This window comes from Carassius auratus, chromosome 22, assembly GCF_003368295.1.
Source record: "Carassius auratus strain Wakin chromosome 22, ASM336829v1, whole genome shotgun sequence".
NCBI lineage: Eukaryota > Metazoa > Chordata > Actinopteri > Cypriniformes > Cyprinidae > Carassius > Carassius auratus.
In genome coordinates, this window is record NC_039264.1 from 28,390,013 (window position 1) to 28,412,562 (window position 22,550).

The 22,550-nt window shown below is 36.1% G+C and overlaps 1 protein-coding gene across 5 annotated transcripts; it reads right to left on the reverse strand.

The window, feature by feature from the left end:
• Positions 1 to 12,514: 12,514 nt before the first annotated feature.
• Positions 12,515 to 21,357, reverse strand: LOC113040258 (uncharacterized). 5 transcript variants are annotated; one of them, XM_026198600.1, is made up of 8 exons: positions 21,202 to 21,357; positions 20,968 to 21,094; positions 19,880 to 20,061; positions 19,716 to 19,773; positions 15,729 to 16,064; positions 15,239 to 15,313; positions 13,102 to 13,244; positions 12,515 to 12,915 (listed from the first exon to the last, which is right to left on the reverse strand). In XM_026198600.1, the coding sequence occupies exons 3-8, from the start codon at positions 19,895 to 19,897 to the stop codon at positions 12,898 to 12,900; spliced, it is 648 nt and encodes a 215-aa protein (XP_026054385.1). In that variant the 5' UTR covers positions 19,898 to 20,061; positions 20,968 to 21,094; positions 21,202 to 21,357; the 3' UTR covers positions 12,515 to 12,897. The 5 variants fall into 5 exon arrangements, with proteins under 5 accessions (XP_026054385.1, XP_026054383.1, XP_026054387.1 ...); XM_026198598.1 differs by having other exon boundaries at positions 15,221 to 15,313; XM_026198602.1 differs by lacking the exons at positions 19,716 to 19,773; positions 19,880 to 20,061 and having other exon boundaries at positions 15,221 to 15,313.
• Positions 21,358 to 22,550: the final 1,193 nt, after the last annotated feature.

Genomic DNA, 22,550 nt, shown 5'->3' on the forward strand with positions numbered 1-22,550 from the left:
ACATCTGGTGTTCAACTCAGGGACTCACCTTTCCATGTCTAACTTCAGGAAATAGAAGTTTGACTCAACCAGTATTAGCTTTGGTGTTGCTAGAGGTCAGGAGTGGATTTATTCTGAATGTTTGATAACTTTTGACAAAATAGAATCCAGGAGCAAAGAGAAATAATTTCTACTTTAAAAGCACAGAGAGATCGTGACTGCACACAGTCTGCGCACAAGCAGTTCATCTGTATGAATTAGGCCCATTTGAGAGCTCGCATCTGCGATTACATGACAGCGTGCTCATGTTACAATAAAGCGCTCGCCACATTTGAATATTTATGATAACACTACCATGTAGTTTGTTTCTCCAAGCTCCAAGGTTCAGATATCAACACTTGGTCCCTTTACGATTGGATTTCTTTATTGGCTATTGAAGTGACGTCAAAAAAAAAAAACAAAAAAAAACCGGTTTGACCTGTCATCTGACGAATACAAAAAGTTGTATTTGGATTTAATGGGATTGTTGATCACACAGCTGTAGCTGTTTTTCTCCTGATATTCCACCTCCAGAGGTAGAGAGAGACTGATGCTGAGATCAGACACACTGATGCTGGACAATAAACTGTTTCCTTCAACATACATTCACTTAAATGTAGGAATACAGTATGTGCCTCCGATCCTTAGGGCCCAATATATTACTGATGTCCATTATATGAGAAACAGTATTATGTAAATTTCTACCCACCATAGAGAGCAACACAATCTATATTTAATCTCTGGCTTACTCATGATGACTATTTGATAAACTCAAGTGCAGTTCTTGTGTTTGTGATGGTCAGAGATCCCAGTTTGATGATCCAGCTTCAGTCTGTTTCTGAATCTTCTATCGAGAACATCATCATTTGATTAGACTCTTGTTTATAGTTTATAAGTTTTATTAAGATATCTGAGTAAGAATAACAATAAATGTGAAACATCCAAGATCGTGCTGTAGATGTTGTCAGTTTCTGTATAAAAACACGCTGGTGAAGTATATAGCATTACAATTCACAAAGAAAGAGCAGACAAACTGTTTGAAAATTGAGAGTTGGCTTGATTTTATTGAAGTAAGTAATATCTATACAACATATTTACATTTTTACAACTGATCAGAGAGATATCGGACATGGTAGCAACTAGTTAATAGGAAAAAAAAATTATACATACATACATAACAATTTAGAACAATATAAAAAGTACAACTAGTTGCAAATATTACACATAGAACACACACAAAAAGCGTGTAAGTAAATATTTACACGTTTTTGAATAAAAACTATAAAGTATGCTACAAGTGTATACATTTAAAACAATGCACTTATTGTGTACAGAGTTTGTGTAATCTACACAAGGATTTACAGGATTTAAGGTGTTCTGGAAGAATTAAATCCTTGTGTGGGGTAAAATTGAGATCAGCAAGGGTTAAAAGGCATAAGAGCTATAATATCTTCTTTTAAAAACCAAGCAAGAAATAACCCATTAAATGAAAATTATTATCATGATGATTAATGAACAAGTCATGCTGAATAACCCCCATTTTGGGTTTTTGCAGAGGATATTTTTACCTTGCAACCCAAATTGTGTGTCTTTAAAACCCAACCTCAATTGCTTCTGATCTATTCTTCTCATCCTGCATCAGTCCATCTCTGAAATTTGCTTTATCACGTGTACCTGAAAGAGAGTCTAAAGGTGTAATATATATATATATATATATATATATATATATATATATATATATATATATATATATATATACACACACACACACACAAATACAGTACAGTCTACCTACACATTTCAGTAATGTATTATTAATAAAATGGGTGTTCAAGGCTGTTTGACAATGAAAAACCTGAACAGAACACACATCACACATCTCCTAATTAACATGATAAAGTTAATTATTTTGATCTTACTTTTTCATGTGCAATACTTAAATTCCGGTCTTTCTTGGTTTATTCTTCTTGCAGTGCCAGTAAGTCACACCAACACCAACAACACCAATAACACCAGCCACCACCAGCAGGATTATAGCCACACGTACTGCTGGTACTAAATTACTAGAACCTTGATCCGATCCTGTAGTTTTTACAGCTGTAATGGACAGAGGGAGACAGATATTAGTCTGATCTGCATGCAACACGATAAAACACCTGCAAATCTGGAAGTAAATATGAATCATTCAGTTTAAGAACATCCAACTTCATACATGATCTCCATGAAGAGAAAGCACTCCTTAAATAGTTGAAAGAAAGTGAAAGTCCTGACGTTTGCCAAAAGTATGTTAACCACATGAACAAATGACAAAAAATAGCATACATAAAAACAATATAACAGAAATACATTAAATAAACAGTAACAGTAACACACCTTTGACACACATCCGATACCTTCAGAACTCTTTACGTTCAGTTAAGACATAACCGATTGTGTTTGTGTGAACAACCTACTCATCACGACAAAATTCTGTGCGTACTGTTTTTGATCAAGAAGATGTGAAAGAGAAACTCAATGTGTTACTCGCATGCTGTCTGAACGGCAGCTTTCTGTGTGCGCGCTTCATTCAGGTGTGTGTTTGTGCACAGAAATGATAACTCATGCAGAACAGATTAAAAAAACGTTAACATTCTAACTAACTTCATTGAGGAACCAGCACTGGCCCGATCGTTCAGATACCTGCTACTGATGTCTCTATTAAATGCATCTGAGCTATTAACTATAGCCATTCAACATTATAATTAAAAACTCTTTTTTTTTTTTTTTTACATTAAATAGGCTTTGAGAAATATTGAACTTAAAACAACTGTAAAGCACCATCCACACAAACCAGTTTCAATATAGCAGTGAATTCTATGACCTCATTAATCTGTAATGACCTCTGACTTGTTTTTGTAAACATGGTGGGGTGATTTTCCAACCTTGCATTTCATGGACTCTAATTTATGTTTTTTTACATTCTCCCACACATACTTGCTTAAATCAGCAGAAATATCTGCATATTTTACTTCACTTTTCAGAGTTAGTGCTCATTTAGCAAAAATGCACTAACTGTGATATTAAGTGTTAAAAGTGTTTGTACGCTACATCTGCCATTTAGAGATCCTGCAGTCTATACGCCTTAGACGACTTAAAAAACGAATAACTGAACTTTAGGAGAAATAGTGTTGTCATGCATCATCTGTGTCAGAATGTTGTGATTGGCCCAGATTAGACGTCTAATATCAGCATGTCTTCTGAACTCAAACTCATACCTGTAATCTCTTTATGCATTCTTGTTCTGAGAGAACATTCATTTACTGGTAATGTCACGACTTCTCATACTGGTTAACTGCCCGAATGAATTTGTCCGGTATTTTTAAAAAAGGTCCCGTTCACGCATGATCCCTTACTGGTTATTTACCGGTAATTTACCAGTAAAGACTGTATGTGTCAACCCTGCAGCTTTACTTCACAAGCATTGCTGTCTCTTTAAAACCTAATGCAGATCTGACACGTGTCCAGTTTTCTTCCGACTCTCCTGAATCGAATAGAATTATAATCGTATTGTGGCCTGTTTTGGAGGTATCAGCAAATACCATATTGCTGGCTAAGAGAATGAATGTCACACTGTGTCCTGATAAAAGGTCTGTATGCACTTATTCCTGAGCCGTTTTACAGAGAAACAGCATGGTTCTCACACTGACACAGAACTCATATAGTCATCAATATAAAAGTTCTGCAAAACTCTCTGCACTACTTCTTCAGCTAGCTTATATCTAGCATTTTCTGCTTTTCTCGAAAGTGCAGAGGATGCACCGTACAGAGAATATGTAGCTTGAACAGATGCACACCCATTCTGTATTGCTTAGGGCATTGTGTCAAGTGACTCTGGTCTGTGTCTTTCCCTGGAACTATTATTACCTGATAGAACAGGGGCTTCATCTTCACCTTCAGAGCCACTGGTTTTGGCCTCTCCTAATCAAAAAGAGTTAGCGAGATCAGTTAATGAGCAACAAGCTTTATGTCACTGCATGCAAATGCTGTATCGCTTAGTCACTGTTGCCAGCTATTTTGAATGGAAGGTACCTAAACCTACTAAAGCATGCGGTAATTTCCATTTTCATAATGTCGTATCATTTGCAGTCAGTTTTGCATAAAGATAAAATAAATGAAAAGTACATGTGATTCAAACGAATACAAACTGCTTTTAAACATGATTCACCAGTGATGGTGATAGTGAAGATCTTTTCACTGATGTTGCCGCTGATTATGGTCTCTACGTAATAATCTCCAGCATCTGTGTTTCTGGTGTTCATGATGGTCAGAGATCCAGTCTGATGATCCAGCTTCAGTCTGTCTCTGAATCTCTCAGTCCCTTCATTACACTGAACATCTGTACAGATCTTACTCTGATCTCCAGTCATTTGAGCGATGCGAGTGTCATTAAAATACCATCTGATTCTGTCTCGTTGGTTTGTTTTAACACCAGTGTGTAGAGTTACTGATTCTCCCTCCATCACAGACACTGGCACTCTGTCTGTATCAACACCAGAAGCACCTGAAGAAGAAATGAAGACTTAATTATAAATCACATCTGAGATAGTGGAACAAAATATAATGCTGTTGATGAAGCTCAACTTTAACTGAACCTGAAATTACACATTATTTTTTAAATATAAAGTATGAATTAGTGTCATATTTTTTTCTATTTAGCAAGCTGTTTGAGCATTACAGCCAAACATATAACCCTATAATAAAGACAAAGCTTGGTACATTAAGGTAAAAAAAAAATATGAAAAAGTGGGCAGATATTTAGGCCAACGTGGGAGAAGATAAATATGAAAATTATATATATATATATATATATATATATATATATATATATATATATAACTAATAAAAAAAAATAGAACAAAAGATACATATTACAAATACACATAATAACAAATACACATAAATGCGTTTAAATAACCAGTAAGGGTTAAAATCAGATGCAAAAACAAATGCAGTGTCCCATGAGAGTAAACACTGATGTTGATGACTGGAGCTCACTATCCAATCAGAATAGATCACTAAAGCCCCTTTCACACTGCACGTCGGACCCGCAATATTCCCGTAACATTGCCTGGTCGCCTTCTGTGTGAAAGCAACCACGTCCCGGAATTGATTACCGAATCGAACCCGTGTCGGGGACATAGTAACATTGCGGTAATCGATCCGGAACGAGCGCTGTGTGAACAAAAGCCAGATCTAATTCGGTATCGAAGTGATGACGCGCGTTATCGCGCGACTTTTTTACCGGCTGTTTTGAAGGAAGATCAACATTCGCGACGAAAACATATGTGCAAACTGTAATGAAGCAGAGATCAGCAGTGTTGTGGGTAACGCGTTACAAAGTAACGCGTTAGAGTACTCTAATTACTTTTTTCCTGAAATGTGTAACTTAACGCGTTAGTTTCATGCGTAAGTAATCAGTAACTTCGTTATTTTTTAAAAAAAGTAATCCGTTATTTTAAGGAAAGGAAAATCCCGACTGCAGCCTTCTTTTTGTCAGACAGTAGTCCTAGGTCTAATGTGCCACTTGCGGATGTACAGTATCAGCGGAGCCGAAGCTCTGTGATCTTAAAGTCAATGGCTGTGATGCGTCTGTGCCCTGCGCCTGAACCTGTTTGTGTGTGTGTGTGTGTGTTTTTTTTTTTCGAACTCCCGGCAAGATGGCAGAGAGGCAGCGTTTGGTTTATGGAAGTACGCACATTATTTTCAATTTGTCAACGAAAAAGAAAAGAACATAACGGTAAAATGCACACTCTGTGAGTGACACTTTAATAATAATTAGTTCGGCTATTAAGCGATTTGTCATTTGCCTGTGTGGCAGTGAAGGATTTAATTCGGTTTGTTATCATTTTTGTTTCACAGGCAGATGTTAATTTCTGTTAGATCGTTGGCTGGCTGGATGTTCATCATTTCTAAATGGATTTAAATCTGCAAGCCTGTTTAAGGTTGTGTTTACAAGTAAGCATACTTGTACTTTGATAACTGCATTATTTAAAGTTAAAGAAAAATCAGGAGTTATCTTGTGGTGCTCATAATATACAGTAGCTACCCGGGCTGGGTAGGTGCGAATTTTGATTAATAATATGTTCTGTGATAATAAATAAATAAAACGCAATGTGGAATAGCTTGCTGACTGTCTTTCCTGTTATTGTTATCCTGCAGTGTTAATTTAGTTGGATGACTGACGTTATTCATTGTCGGGAGTCACGACTTCTAGGTGCATTTAAAGGGGCCGGGGGCTGTGTCTGTCGTGTGTGAGCCGCTGCAAACGGCTTTTAATTTTTGGTAACGCATGAGTACTCTAACGCGTTACTTTTATGAATAGGTAACGCTGTATCATAACTGATTACTTTTAATTGATGGTAACGTTGTAACCTAACTAACTACTTTCCAAAGTAACTATACCCAACACTGGAGATCAGTTAGTTCCTCACTTTCCGCGCTGACGCCGAGATCGTTTGCTTGCTTCAGTTAAAGTATAACGTGCCAAGCTTTGTCGACTCGTACATTACACGTCACGCGCTGATGTCACGTGTCGTTACGGGATCTTCAAGGGTTGTGTGTGAAAGCACGCACATATACCGGGTCATCACTGGCAGTGTGAAAGTGCCAAATCTAGCGACCAGGGAGCAATTACAGGAACACTTTACCCCTGTATTTGCCGGAATGGCAGTGTGAAAGGGGCTTAAGCCTGCCCCATTGTGTCAAAACACCAAACAAAAACTGCAAACTGTAAGCGAAATATGTGCCAATGCATCCAGAATCCACGATCAGCGAAAACCTATCTTTGAAAAACATTAACAAAGAATGAAGTATATTTGAAGAGTCTGTTAAATTTGTGCTACTGGGTTCATTTTTTTTTTCAACGTGTTTTTCTTCTTTTGTAATGGCATATTTTTGATAGTTTGTGAAAAAGTTACGTTCAGTTTTATAAATTTTTGTTCATTATAATTGAAACAAATGTAATTCCATACAGCTGACGGACTGTGCGCTGCAGCACAATAACAACATTTCTTCGAAAGCAGATCGACATTTACCCTCAACGATCATAAATCTTCATATCGCACACCCGTACTGTATGCATTACTGCACGATTAAAACTGGTACACAGCTGTGCAACCATTCACAAGAACATATATTTTTGACAGAAAGAGAAACTATAAATGCCTTACCGTGCATAAGCAAAACACTCCAAAAAAAGAGCTTCATTTTAATCACAGGTTCCACGCAGATCAAGAGTTCGTTTCTGTTGTTATGAAAGCAAGTCACGTGACGGCGGGCTGCAACAAAAACCAGAGCCGTTGAAAAACAGAGTTGCGTCACTCCCATAGACTGCCATGGGAACTTTAGAATGCGGAAGAAACGCGTGTCGTGGAGCAGCCAATAATTCCAAACACTGATAGTTCCAGCGCTGAATTCCACACATTTTCAATGTTTCTGAAGTACGCTCGCAGGTAAATTGATGAAATTACTGTATTTTCGACATTTAAACGCATTAGCCAACCTCTCATGAATCTATATAATAGTTGTATTTTATGTAGCCAGCTTTATTAATGTTTATTGGAGCCTGAGGTAGGTAGACTCTTAATCGCTGCTTAAGTAACAAACACTTAACTAATATTAGCTACCATAATCTGATGATGGGCTACATTTACCTCAAATTTTCTTCAAGTTCGTTGGCATACAACGTTTATCGTCGGTTATTAGATTTGTTGTTAAAGTGATTAACACTTGTTTGCGACCGTATTAGTACACCTGATTACAATTAACTTTAGCTAGTTTAACTAAATTTTTAATTTTAATTTTTTTTTATTTTTACTAGCTCAACTAGATAACATAGCTAACTTGTATCTTGCAAGGTTGTCCTTTGGTTAATTTAGTCATTAAAGTTACACTGACCGTTTGTTAGGCAGTGCATTGATGATAGGATATGTAGCATAAATGTGGATAATCCCAGCAAAAAAAAGTATAATTGCAAAAAGAATGATTATTAATCTATTTTTATAATTGAAGAGGCTGACATGTGAAACCATTTGAGACGGACTTTTGACCAAAAAAAAAAAAAAAAACACTGAAGTCATGATTTTAATAATTGTTATTTAGAATACAGTGAAGAATTTCAGCTGCATAACTCATGTTCATGGCTCTTCAAATTTTTGATGAAAGAAGCACATGTACACTGCTGCTCTGGAAAATGTATCTACCCTCTCACAGGATGTAATGTTTAATTAAAAGTTTTGTTGAATGCAATTGGTTGCCTTGTATATTTTTCACTGTTGACATTTTTTCTTGACTTAAACTGAGTAGCTTCAGGCATTCATTGATATTCACTTGTTGTGCATGTGTATATATTTATGTGAATGTGTCTTAACATAACTTTAGGATGTTAGTAATTATGACCATAGAAGCACAAGAAAAATATATACAGTACATATTGTAAATTATTATACCTTATCGGGGCAGTCCCCTTTTCCCTCCAAAATTAAACGCACACAAAAATTAATTCAATTCAAGGGGTTTTATTGGCATAAACGTTATAAGAACATTTCCAAAGCATCAAAATAAAATTTTAAATACACACAATATATACAGTAATATTAACATTAACAGAACTGGGTGAGGAACAGCCAAACTCAGCTAAAAAAAAAAAAAAACATATACCACGGCAAGACGCAGCAACAAGACACAAGACGGATGCGCTGCTTCAGATGTGCTGCCCAAGCTCTGTTGAAGAAGCACAAAGAAATTGAGGACTGGTCAGCAATGTCACCCAAAGAAACTTACTGCAGCAGATGAAAGGCACATCATGCTTACTTGCTTCGCAATTGGAAGATGTCCAGCAGGACCATCAGCTCTGAGCTTCAGAAAACTGGGACCCTAACATCCATCTATCGTCTGGAGAAGTCTGGTCCGAAGTGGCTGGCCAATTCCTAAGAAGAAGGTTTTAAGACCACTTTGATTCACTTTTTTGATCCATTTCTAATTTTGACTACTCTATATTATATATACATTTATTTAATTTTATATATATATATATATATATATATATATATATATATATATATATATATGTGTGTGTGTGTGTGTGTGTGTGTGTGTGCGTGTGTGTATAATAAACACATTACATATAGTGTTTATCTGTGTAAGTGTGTGTGTGTGTGTATATATATATATATATGTATACACACACACACACACACACATGCGTGTATATGTGTACACACAAACTCACTATATGATATATATATATATATCATTTGAAATGAATCTAAAGTTGTCCAAAAACTTTGTTATTAGGACAAATTAGTTCTTAGGATAACTTTTTTTTTTTTTTTTTTTTTTGTATGTGTGTATATATATTATTAGTATACAGACATACTATAGGTTAATATTAACAGTACACTTATGTTTAGGGAAGGTTTAGCCTATGTTTAGGGAAGGATGAAGGGGTTAACCATACTGAAATGAATCCCGTTAATGGTAATGTTATGGATCATATTTAGGAAAGGAGAACACACTTTAAAGGTGCCATGTGTAAAAATTGATGTAAAATTATCCAAAAAATGACCTACACGCATCAAAAGAATGAGAAGAAATAAGGGCGATGATGTCATAAAAAAAAATGTCAAGTTATAGTGCTGCAGAGATCTCAACCTTAATTAGCATTAGCATTACTAGCCCCGGCCCGACAGGTGTCGTAATACCAGTTTCGGCCATGGGAGGCGGTATGCGGGCAACATAACCACCAGCCAACCTGCAATAAACGAATAACTCGCACGGCTTGTGGGCGTACTTGAACCTGATGTCAATCGTGTGGAAAGTACAGCCCACTACTTAATTTCAGTTCAGAGAAGAGAGCGGAAGGATGGCTGAAGCCCTTGGCAAGAGACCACCACCCGCTACAGGGAAACAACCGCGCTCGGAATCACAAATCAAATCCAATAAGAAAAGGAGCCGAACCAGAGTAAACATCGGCACTGCTTTCAATCGCTGGAGACAACTGATGGACCTGAAAGAAATGAGGTTCGACTCCGAACTTGCAACATTTCTTTCGGATTGGTAAGTTAGATGCTGTTAGTATTTCGCTAGAAGTTTGTTTTATATGTTTGTGTATTTTTTTCGAGATAGTTATAACATAGAAATGTATCGAAGGCTGTTCAATAAACGTGCTAATGTTAGCGATGGCTAACCGTAGCTGATAATTAGCTAGCTATAACTTACCCATTTTTTTTGTATCATAACTAACCTGCTCTGTCTAGTCTGTTGGTCTCCGTGTCCTCTTTGCTTCGTGGTTTTTCTGTGCGTGAGAAAATTGATGTGTGGCGTGAAGGCGTGTGAAACGAGTCAATTGTGTGTGTCTCACGGTGAATGCTTGAGAGTTGGCAGCTCTGGTTACGTTGGTTGGCGCTAGCTTGGTCAACATCAGCTGTCTGATGTTGACCAATGATGTTGACAGAATGCTGTCTGTCAAATTAATTTAATTCAAATAATTTGTATATACAACTCAAAATGTAATATGAACAAAACGAATAGGAACATATTCACTGGTAAAGGTGAAGGGGAGTAGCTTGAAGATGTCATGTTTCAAAATCACTTGACAATATTTACCTATAATTGCTGCAAATATAGTTGAAGCTTGTCTGTCCCGCTTAAAACCATTCAAACTGGTTGACAGCGCGGAGTTGTTTGGAACTATTGAGAGCTACATGAACCACGTGACAGCGTGGCGGCTAGATCAAAGACACGCGCGCGTGTCGGAAGCGTCTCAAGGCAAAATATACTAGGAAAATATGTTTATATGTCATTTTGTAAACAAATACATATTAATTCATGACATTTTGATATTTGAAAGTCTATAGGTTGGCATAAATTCATATATAAATGTAATTTAAAAAATAAAATAAATTATTATAGATTTTCAAATATTGCACCTGTCAAACATACTCTATTTTGCCGTCAATACTGTTGACGGTGTCCTATCAGTAGGTGTGTAAAAAAAAAAGTTTATATTGTTGTCATGAAGACAACGTACACGCTTGGGTTTTTCGGCGGCCTCCCTCTGTCACCTACAGCAGCAGCAGCGCGCCAGCACCGCGTCAGGCACGATTCTGGTGTGTAAAGACACAGAAAACGCGAAGCAGCCACCACGCTTCTGGCATGCAGCAGAGACGCCACGCACCCAGTGTGTCTCCGGCAGGCGCGAGTCAAACGAGCGCAAATGAGCTTCAGAAGAACAACTTTGAACTGCGCTCTGATGAGAAGTAAAACACACTTCACTGACTCATAAGCTGCAACCTGCATGTATACGCAGCACACAAGTGTAACAGGATAAATATAGTAGAGGGTTCTTTAAGTAAATCCTGCTGTAATGTGATCTCGCTTCCTATTGGCTGTGCTGGTGGCGCTATAGGGCACTGAGTTTGAATGATCTGCAGCAGAGCAGGAGAGAACTGTTGTGGGTGAGTCGTTTCTGTTGAAGCTCCACATTAAAAGTAAAAAAAAAAATATGGGTTTCATACCAAATGTTAGATGATGTATGTAAAGGATTGCATACAGTGGACACTAATTGACTTTTAGAGTGTGTTTTCAGTTCATAATTCTGAGTATTTGGATAGTATTGTGTGTTTTCCCACAATCTTTCAATCTGCGCCATTTTTTCATGTGCTTTCTAAACAACTGAAATCTTTTCTCAAATATATGGAGCTGCATTGTATCTTAGTAAGACTCACCATTCTCTCCTTTCCGCTGCTCCGGGTGCAGTTAATTGTTGTCATATAGCATTTAAGGATTCACAGTGTTTGGAAAATGTTTATTGCAAACTGTAGTTTGTAGAGCACTTAGTTCACTGTTTACTTAATGTTTTCCATTAATCTTATTCTACGTTTAACAGAAAGTGGAGGGTTATTTTGTACTCAATATATTAGCTATACTTCCTCTGTCTATTCATATTCTTAATTGATGTTGAACATGCAATATACGATCACAGAACATTACATTTCAGAGGAGAAAAAAAAAGAAGAAAAGAAAGTAAAGCCATGTTGTATTGAACATACATGATATATGTGCATCATATATGTGCTCTCATGCTGCTGCTAGTTAACAGACGCACACAATCAGACAGAGACACAAGATGAACGCACTGACCCATGAACCTTGACACCTTCATCTGTGTCTAAATCTTCAATCATGAACATCATCATTTGATTAGACTCTTGTTAATAGTTTCTAAGTTTTATTTAGATATTTGCAACATAGTTCAGTCCGCAGCAAACCACCTGAGGTACAGCATTGAACAACATAAAAAAGCACACAAGTTATGCATGAAAAAAGTATCTAGAGTGAGAATAAAAATAAATGTCAAACATCCAAGATCATGCTGAAGATGTTGTCAATTTCTGTATAAAAACACGATGGTGAACAATATAGCATTGAAATTCACAAAGAAAGAGCAGACAAACAGTTTGAAAATGGACAGCTGGCTTGATTTTATTCAAATAAGTATCTATTTACACAACATCTTTACATTTTTACTGATCAGAGAGATATTGGTCAGAACTTGCTAGTATGTTAATTAGCAACTAGTTAACAGGGAAAATTGGTATTTTATACATAAAATCTTGAGATGTATTCTATAATTATACATTATTTTAATTTATGCTAAGTATTTTTATTCCAGCCATACACTGACTGAAAAAGATATAACAATAGGTATAGAAAATACAACTATTTGTAAATATTACTTATAGGAGCTCCACCCTCTGGGCCCAAATTGTGTCTTTAAAACCCAACCTCAAATTTCTTCTGATCTATTCTTCTCATCCTGCATCAGTCCATCTCTGAAATTTAAATCATCATCTGTACCTGAAAGAGAGTATAAAAGTGTTCTATATGTACACACACATAGTACAGTCTACCTATACATTTCAGTAATGTATTATTAATAAAATGGGTGTTCAATGCTGCTGTTTGACAATGAAAAAACCCTGAACAGAACACACATCACACAACTCCTAATTAACATGATAAAGCAAATTATTTTTCTCTTACTTTTTCATGTGTAATACTTGCATTCCTTTTTCTTGGTTTATTCTTCCTGTAGCACCAGTAAGTCACACCAACACCAACAGCCAGGACCAGCAGGACAGCCACAGGTACTGCAGGTACTAAATTACCAGAACCTTGATCTGATTCTGTTGTAATGAACAGAGGGAGACAGATATTAGTCTGATCTGCAAGCAACAATATAAAACACCTGCAAATCTGGAAGTAAATATGAATCATTCAGGTTAAGAACATCCAACTTCATACATGATCTCCATGAAGAGAAAGCACTCCTTAATTATGATTGTTCAGACATCCAGTATTTTCACACTTTCTGAACAATTCATTTAGCATATTTTCTTTTTTTTTTTTCATTGTATTATTATCCATGTACACATGTGCCACTATTCTCTATGGTATATTGCGATAAAAGAACATGGCTCCACTAATAAAAAAATTATTTAAATTTACTTATTACTTATTACTTTTTTCTTTTGAACATTGGAGCAACACATATTTTGTGGAAAAATGAATCATAAAAGTGGTTTGTTTTGCTTGAAAATGTTATATACATAGGAGGTGGTGGCCTAATATTTTCTTTTATTTTTGTATATTTAAATTGTTTGGTGTTTAACAAATATGCTAAAAATAATATGATAAAAATAATATGATAAAAAAAAATTTAAAAATGTAAAGATTCTGAACACTTTTTACAGTGCTTGAAGGATAAGCTATAATTATTTAACATGGTTTATATTAGTAACAATAAATATATTTGATTATTTCATATGCTTAAAATAATATTTCTAAACATGACGGTTTCTCATTAAAAGTAAGGTGATTCTCCCTAATGTGGACACCCAACTTAATACTCATTACTCATACATAAGGTTTACCATGCAAATATAAGTTTTATATCATAAGTTTGAAAAGTCAGTCAGCTACATATTATCAAGTTCATTCAGCAGGAGCACGTTTTTACCCCTAATACTATACTTTTGCATTTTCTTCAGTTATTAAAAAACTGCTGCTTTAATAACCTTGAACAAAACAGAAAAACATCAACAAGACCTTGTTCTCAGAATTTATTCTGTCTTATTATTAATTCTCATTTGCTACATCGCACACACCAGAGGAATGTTTCTGCTCTCATGCATCTTGAAGCATCATCTACTGGATTCAGCATTGTGTTGATGTACTTCCACTGATTCGAGATGGTTTTTTTTGAATGACTGCTAGATGATTAGTTACAATAAGAGTCTTAAACTGAGTGTTCTGGTTACACAGTTAGTGTTTTAAAGGTATATTTTACCATTGGAAATTATTTTAGTTTGTTGCCCTTCTCGTTCTTCAGCAAGATGCAGTCATACCACAGCATTCATTTCCACTGGCATCTACAAAATGATGCAGCTGAGCTAGTTCTGTTTGTCCAAAATGTGCTGGTTTCATACATTTAGGTACTGTAAAATTATAAACTGTAAACTTGTGAAGTTGCTGTAGGTCAAAGAACCAGTTGTGTCACTTTTGTTCTTGATCATTTTGGATCTTATCAAATCAACTTTATTTATTTATCTTTAAGTAGTTGAAAGAAAGTGAAAGTTCATTTGATGAAATGAACTTAGCAAAGTAGTGTTTATAAGCACTGCCTCTGTGTATAGTGGCATCTGTGGAAACCAGTTTTGCATTTCTTAAGCATAATGTTGTGCAATCTATGAGCTGTCATCATGTTTATCTCTTGTTATATTATTATATATCTCTCTCTAAAATCAAACTAGTTCTGTAAAATAAGCATATCATATAATATTGTAATATTAATATATAGATCAATATACTCCTGAATGTAATTTAACCATTATCAAATTGTGTCCTTTTTTGGGGGGTATCGGCAAATATCATATCATATGTGTCCTGATAAAAGGTCTGTTTGCACTTATTTCCGAGCTGTTTTACCGAGACACCATGGGCTCTCTGACGACACAGAATAAAAGTTCAGCAAAACTCTCTGCACCACTACTTCAGCTAGTTTATATCTAGCATGTTCCGCTTTTCTCGGAAGAGCATAGGATGCACCACACTGAGAAGATGTAGCTTCAAACAGATGCACACCCATTCTCATTAAAATGACCTTGTTTGTTTACTGCACCATTGTTTAAAGTGTCTGATGCTCCCTCCATCTCCATCATTCTCTTCATTTGCACTTCCTTTGAGCCAGAACCACCTGAAACACAAACCAACAGCTGCTTCAACAATCTTTTGCTCAACAAACAAACAATAATAATAAAAAAACACACAACATGAAAGTTGTTGGTAACTAAACATGGTCTATCTTGACTTTTTCAACATTGTGTGTGTGTGCTTCTGAATATTTGGCATACTTTAACATCAAATGGTAAACACCTCAGCATTTCTCAATTAATGGTAAAAAAAAAAAAAATAGAAGGTTGTCAAAGACAGCAATGCAAGCAATGCAGATAATTCTACAAATTACATTTCGCAGGAAAAGAGATCAATCAAACGTGAATACATTACATCTAAAGAGGAATAACAGCTCTGACTGTGACTGCATAAAAATAAAATAAATGAAAAGTACATGTGATTCAAACGAATACAAACTGCTTTTAAACATGATTCACCAGTGATAGTGACACTGAAGATCTTTTCACTGATGTTGCCGCTGATTATGGTCTCTACGTAATAATCTCCAGCATCTGTGTTTCTGATGTTCATGATGGTCAGAGATCCAGTCTGATGATCCAGCTTCAGTCTGTCTCTGAATCTCTCAGTATCTTCATTACACTGAACATCTGTACAGATCTTACTCTGATCTCCAGTCATTTGAGCGATGCGAGTGTCATTAAAATACCATCTGATTCTGTCTCGTTGGTTTGTTTTAACACCAGTGTGTAGAGTTACTGATTCTCCCTCCATCACAGACACTGGCACTCTGTCTGTATCAACACCAGAAGCACCTGAAGAAGAAATGAAGAGTAAATTATAAATCACCTCTGAGACAGTGGAACAAAATATAATGCTGTTGATGAAGCTCAACTTTAAAGCTGCGGTAGTTAACTTTTGACGCTCTAGCGGTTAATAAACAGAACTGTTTGTGTCTTGCGGAAGAACATCGTAGCCGGAACTACTTCTCTCTGTTTATGTCTATGAAGAATCACAAAGGTACTGGGTTACTCAGCCGCGGTATCCCCGAAGCAATCTAAAATAGTCCGAATATAAACACTTATTATAGGAGCACCCTAGTGATTCAGGACAAGCTAAAAACACGGTTTGGAAAATGGATTCATGGTGTACTCGCTTATTTTGTTCATTTTTCTACATTTTGAACACAAACAAAGTTACGGACCACAGCTCTGATTGGTTATTTTTTACCGGGAGCGATGGAGTTTCTGCAAATGGCAATAGGACACTGGGAGGAGCCAGAGGAGCTTGATTTTTTCACAGATTATCTGTCTCATATTCTACTGTCAGGACATAATGACAGGTTTAATAAACATGTAAAAATATATGTTTACAAAAGTTACCTACTGCAGCTTTAACTGAACCTGAAATGACACATTATTTTTTAAATATTAATGTATGAATTAGTATATGGGTAGGGTGTATTGGTTGGTTTGGTACTAGGACATATGGCAAATGTGTGTGTGTTTTTTTTTTTTTTTTCAAATATCATGATTTAAAGCTGCAGTAGGTAACTTTTGTAAAAATATATTTTTTTTACATATTTGTTAAACCTGTCATTATGTCCTGACAGTAGAATATGAGACAGATAATCTGTGAAAAAAAATCAAGCTCCTCTGGCTCCTCCCAGTGCTCCTATTGCCATTTGCAGAAACTCCATCACTCCTGGTAAAAAACAACCAATCAGAGCTGCGGTCCGTAACTTTTTTTGTGTTCAAAATGTAGAAAAATTTATATAATAAGCAAGTACACCATGAATCCATTTTCCAAACCGTGTTTTTGGCTTGTCCTGAATCACTAGGGTACACCTATAATAAGTGTTTATATTCGGACTATTTCAGATTGCTTCGGGGAAACCACAGCGGAGTAACCCAGTACCTTTGTGATTCTTCATAGACATAAACAGAGAGAAGTAGTTCCGGCTACGATGTTCTTCCGCAAGACGCAAGCAGTTCTGTTTATTAACCGCAAGAGCGTCAAAAGTTACCTACCGCAGCTTTAAGACCTGCACACTGTCATACATCGTTTCTTTCAGTTGTTTACATTAATTTGAGACATAACCAACTTGACAGTGTTAACACAAAACATAACTTAATCATGCAGTTGGAAGGCAGATATTTAGGCCAACGTGGGAGAAGATAAATATTAATATATATATATATATATATATATATATATATAATAACAATAATAAAAAAAGATACACATTACAAATACACATAATACACAAATAAATAATCAGTTTTATTTTCAGGTACAATAATATTTAGCAGTAGCATTCAACAAACTGAATTAACAAATAAAAATAAAATACTATATACACTGATTAGGCTACTGTCCCTAAGACCTGCACAAATCTGACATGCATCTTTCTTTCAGTTGTTTATTTTTTTTGTTTTAGACATAACAGTGTTAAACATAACTTAGTTCAGTAATCATGCACAGTTGGAAGACCTTTTTTTATTTCGTACTACGCTTGATTGTGCTCAGAAAAACCATACGTCAGAAAAGCACACGAATGAAACGTTTAAATAACCAGTAAGGGTTAAAATCAGATGCAAAAAAAAAGTGTCCCGTAAGAGTAATTCTACTGCTGAGAGCAAACATGATGTTGATGACGCAGTTCGACTCGCCAGAACTGCAGCTGACGAACGGACTGTGCGCTGCAGCAAATATATATTCTTCAAAAGCAGATCGACATTTACCGACATTTACCACACCCCTACCCTCGGCAGAAATCTTGCATGATTAAAAATGGTACTGTGCAACCATTCACAACAACATATTGTTGCCAAAAGAGGAGCTAAAATGTCTTACCATGCATAAGCAAAACACTCCAAAAAAAGAGCTTCATTTTAACAAAAAAATCAAGAGTTCGTTTCTGTTGTTATGAAAGTAAGTGAGACCAAAAAAATGAAGGGGAGGGCGGTTACACAACTATTGACAGTTACAACAGCAGGATTTCCTTATGAGCATGTCAAACTTGAGAATTTTCAGAAGCGCGATTGAGCTTCAGCTCAAACGAGCAAGAAAAATCTACAGCAGCCACAATGAGCTTCAGAAGAACAACTGTAACCCTTGCTCTGATGAGAAGTAAAACACACATCATTCATCAGCCGTTTTAATGTGTGCTCACGACGCACTCTTCAACAGTACACAGATCATGTTGCGCATTTCACGTCATCATAAATAACCCGCACAAGAAACTATGAGCATAAAGTTCGGTCGTCAGCTAAATCATGACATTAACAAAAAGGTGATTAAAGCTGCAAACTGCATGTATACGCAGAATGCAAGAACGTCTCTCAGATGCTTGTGCTATATATGTAAAATATATTCTGCAATTCAAGATCATAAGGCACAAGCTGATATGCATTGTCTATTTGTAATTTAATGCATATAAATAAATGCTAGTCCAGTGCAGTTATACTAGAAAATATGCGCAGTTTAACAGTTCGAAAGTATAAAATAACTAATATGTCTACTGTTGACTTCCGGTTTTACAGCAAATTCTGTGACCCGCGCTGTTGTCAATGTCAGGGTTGAACTCGATCATACAAGTTGATTGGGTACGCAAACAGCGTAACTTCAAACAAACATGGTGAGATCTGTGACTACAGGTTCATAAAATGTAACCCCTTTATCGCCTATCCAGGAAATAATTTTGGTCTAACAGTACAGCTGTTACATTAAATAATTTGTAGCCTATATGTGGCCGTGTAAACCTTCACACTATGACAAAGACTCCAGCACAGCCATACATCTAACAGGGGTTCTTTATTTCCGACTGAATTAAGAGAAAACACAGCATTAAATGACTGTGAAATTTCCCCCTGTGTAGTATATTATAATAAACCAAGTTTACAAGGAATATAAAAAGAGATCAAATTAACACAAGCTCCAAATACACTGTAAATATTTCGTTACAATGGCCTATTCAGTTTAAATAAAATAAATAAAACAAATAAAACAGTAGCCCAACTATTGAGCACTCCCTTTGGGTGAAATTCGGCTGATTAGAAAGGGTTAATACACATTTCTCCTTAAATCACATTCCTTCTCAAGATTATAAAGATCCCAAATCAACAGAGAAAATAAATGAAAACACACAAAAATAGCCCTGTATGAAATATACCCCTATAAAACAACGGTAGTGGCTTTTGGTTGCTATTCTGTAATATAGACAAAACACAGAAACATTCATAGTACATAAACATTAGCCACTTAATTCAATAAATCTGAACTGAATCCAGTTTACACCTCATTAATCATTTATAAAGTGTCAATCATGGTATCAAAATGTTCATATTTAGCCTATTAACAAATTATATTTATTGCTGACATAATATAAACATTACAACATGTTTCTCTCTCTTCTTTGAGTGCACAATAATATTTATAATATGAAACAAAATAAATTAACTCACTCTGTGACACGCTGTAACATGAAACGAGGCGCTGACACACGTGTATCTGTTCTCCCCTCTAATATAATTCAGTCAAAGAGAAAATGGATTGTTATTTTCCACAAATTCCCAATTATTATAACAGAACATGCAACTTAAATTAAACTCTTTAAATAAACACTCACGCTCAATCTCCGCCACATTAGATGTATATATCCACCCGGAAATATCTTGCAGCCAGACACCAAATACGTGATGCACAAGATGGTAAGCAAAACACAAGCAGGACTTTCCACCCTTCCTTAAGAAAGGCTGATGTTTGCTTTTAATCTTGTGCACAACTGCTCATGTGCTCAGCTACAGACAGCTATGAACAAGCACACCACACACATGTAGTACACTCTTCCTCTGTGTGCACTCTACTATGCATCACGTAAACACGAGTGACCCCTAGTGGCGGGTAGGTATGAATGGAGAATATTATGCCCCGGTTACATATATATATATATATATATATATATATATATATATATATATATATATATATATATATATATATATATATATATATATATATATATATATATATATATATATAATTCTCTAAGGTGACCTAATGTGCCATTTTCCCAGGGCATGTCCTGTGATTGTTTGACCAATAACATGCAGACATTGTACGTATTCCTAATCGTGCTGCGTGAGATCTACTGAGAACGGTCAACGCGATATAAATAGCTACGCGTACATTTTAGTGTTGGACCTGAAGCAACACTGAGCAGACCGACATCAAAGTACAGTGAGAGCGATTTAAAAGTCCTAGAAGCTTTCTTAAATAAATGCCAATTCAATATTCAATATGTATATTTTATAAATGATATTATATAAATAGGCTGTGTATAGCCATTGTTCATATTAAAACTGTAAAACTTTTTAATGTATTTTTTTTAAAGGATATACAGTACATTTGGAGAACATTAACATATTTCTGTCCTAAAGAATTTCCCTTAAGCTACATAGATAGATAAATAGATAGAAAAGAAAGGTGTTCTGAACTGTTCATTTTGCACACACGGCCAGACTGTATTGCACTGCATGGGTGCCAATGCCAAGCAAACATTTTATGAACCTGTAGTCACAGATCTCATCTTTGTTTGAAGTTACGCTGTATGCGTACCCAATCCACCTATGTGATGTGAGTTCAAGCCAAACACTGACAACACTGCCTACTAGCATCACAGAATACGATGGTCACAGAATTTACTGTATCACCCACCTTTTCACATTTTTACGACTATATGCATTTCTCATTCATGAGTATACAATGTGGGAGAGGAAGCATTTGGGAGTTTTGAGAAGCTGATTGAGCATTAAAGCCATAGTGATCCCCTTCATTGAAATACCTGGAAGTGAGGAATAAAACAGAAATTGTCATATTCACTCAGTATTACTTGATATAATAATTCACACATATCAAAATTACATTTAAGTAGAAATTAATTGTACTCACTTGTTTAAGACACTGAAACAGTCCTGTAGTCAAACACATTTTTATATTGAAATAATGAAGATTGCTGTGCCACCCCTGACTGGTTGCTGGCCCCCTTCTTGTTGGCCACCCTTATGAAAACATCCTGGCTTCACCACTGCTCAAGGGTTGCCACGTCTTTAAAAAAAAAAAACATTAGGTTAACATTAGGCAAAGGTTTAAAAAGTAGTCCAGTTTCAGAGTACTTGGCAACCCAAGCTGCTTTCCTTACAATCACGTGATTTATGAGACATGATCATTTTTGTATGGCAAGCCTCTCTCTCTACTAGTCATTTAGTTTTAAGTAGTTACAATTCCAATTACACATACCTATTCTGCAATTTTGAGTTTATTCTCAAAATTATGAGTGGTCGTAATATATGTATGGTCATAATATATCTGCAATGCTCTTTGGCCTTGTGATATATAAAGTCTACACCCACCTGTTAAAACAAATACACAGGGTGCTTCTCAAATAGTGGCATACATCCTTATAAGGATGCATATCTAGGCTGAGCTTGACTAATTTCATTATGTAATGCAAGACAAAAAAAAAAATCAGTTTTATTTTGTTTAATTGTTCATGAAACACATAATGTTAAACTGTGTGTAATCTAAACCAAAGCAAGACCACGGACATTACCTGTACTGCATTTATATAATGCATCATTCCATTTTAGAAGCATCCACTTCCATCCATCTTTCTCTCAAGTAATTTAGAAAATTGACCATTATGGCAAGCCATTTTAGCATTTAATACATCTCTGTCTTTCTACTGGTCATTTAAGCCCCTTTCACACTGCACGTCGGACCCGCAATATTCCCGTAACATTGCCTGGTCGCCTTCTGTGTGAAAGCAACCACGTCCCGGAATTGATTACCGAATCGAACCCGGGTCGGGGACATAGTAACATTGCGGTAATCGATCCGGAATGAGCGCTGTGTGAACAAAAGCCAGATCTAATTCGGTATCGAAGTGATGACACGCGTTATCGCGCAACTTTTTTACCGGCTGTTTTGAAGGAAGATCAACATTCGCGACAAAAACATATGTGCAAACTGTAATGAAGCAGAGATCAGTTAGTTCCTCACTTTCCGCGCTGACACTGAGATCGTTTGCTTGCTTCAGTTTAAGTATAACGTGCCAAGCTTTGTCGACTCGTACATTACACGTCACGCGCTGATGTCACGTGTCGTTACGGGATCTTCAAGGGTTGTGTGTGAAAGCACGCACATATACCGGGTCATCACTGGCAGTGTGAAAGTGCCAAATCTAGCGACCAGGAAACAATTACAGGAACACTTTACCCCTGTATTTGCCGGAATGGTGT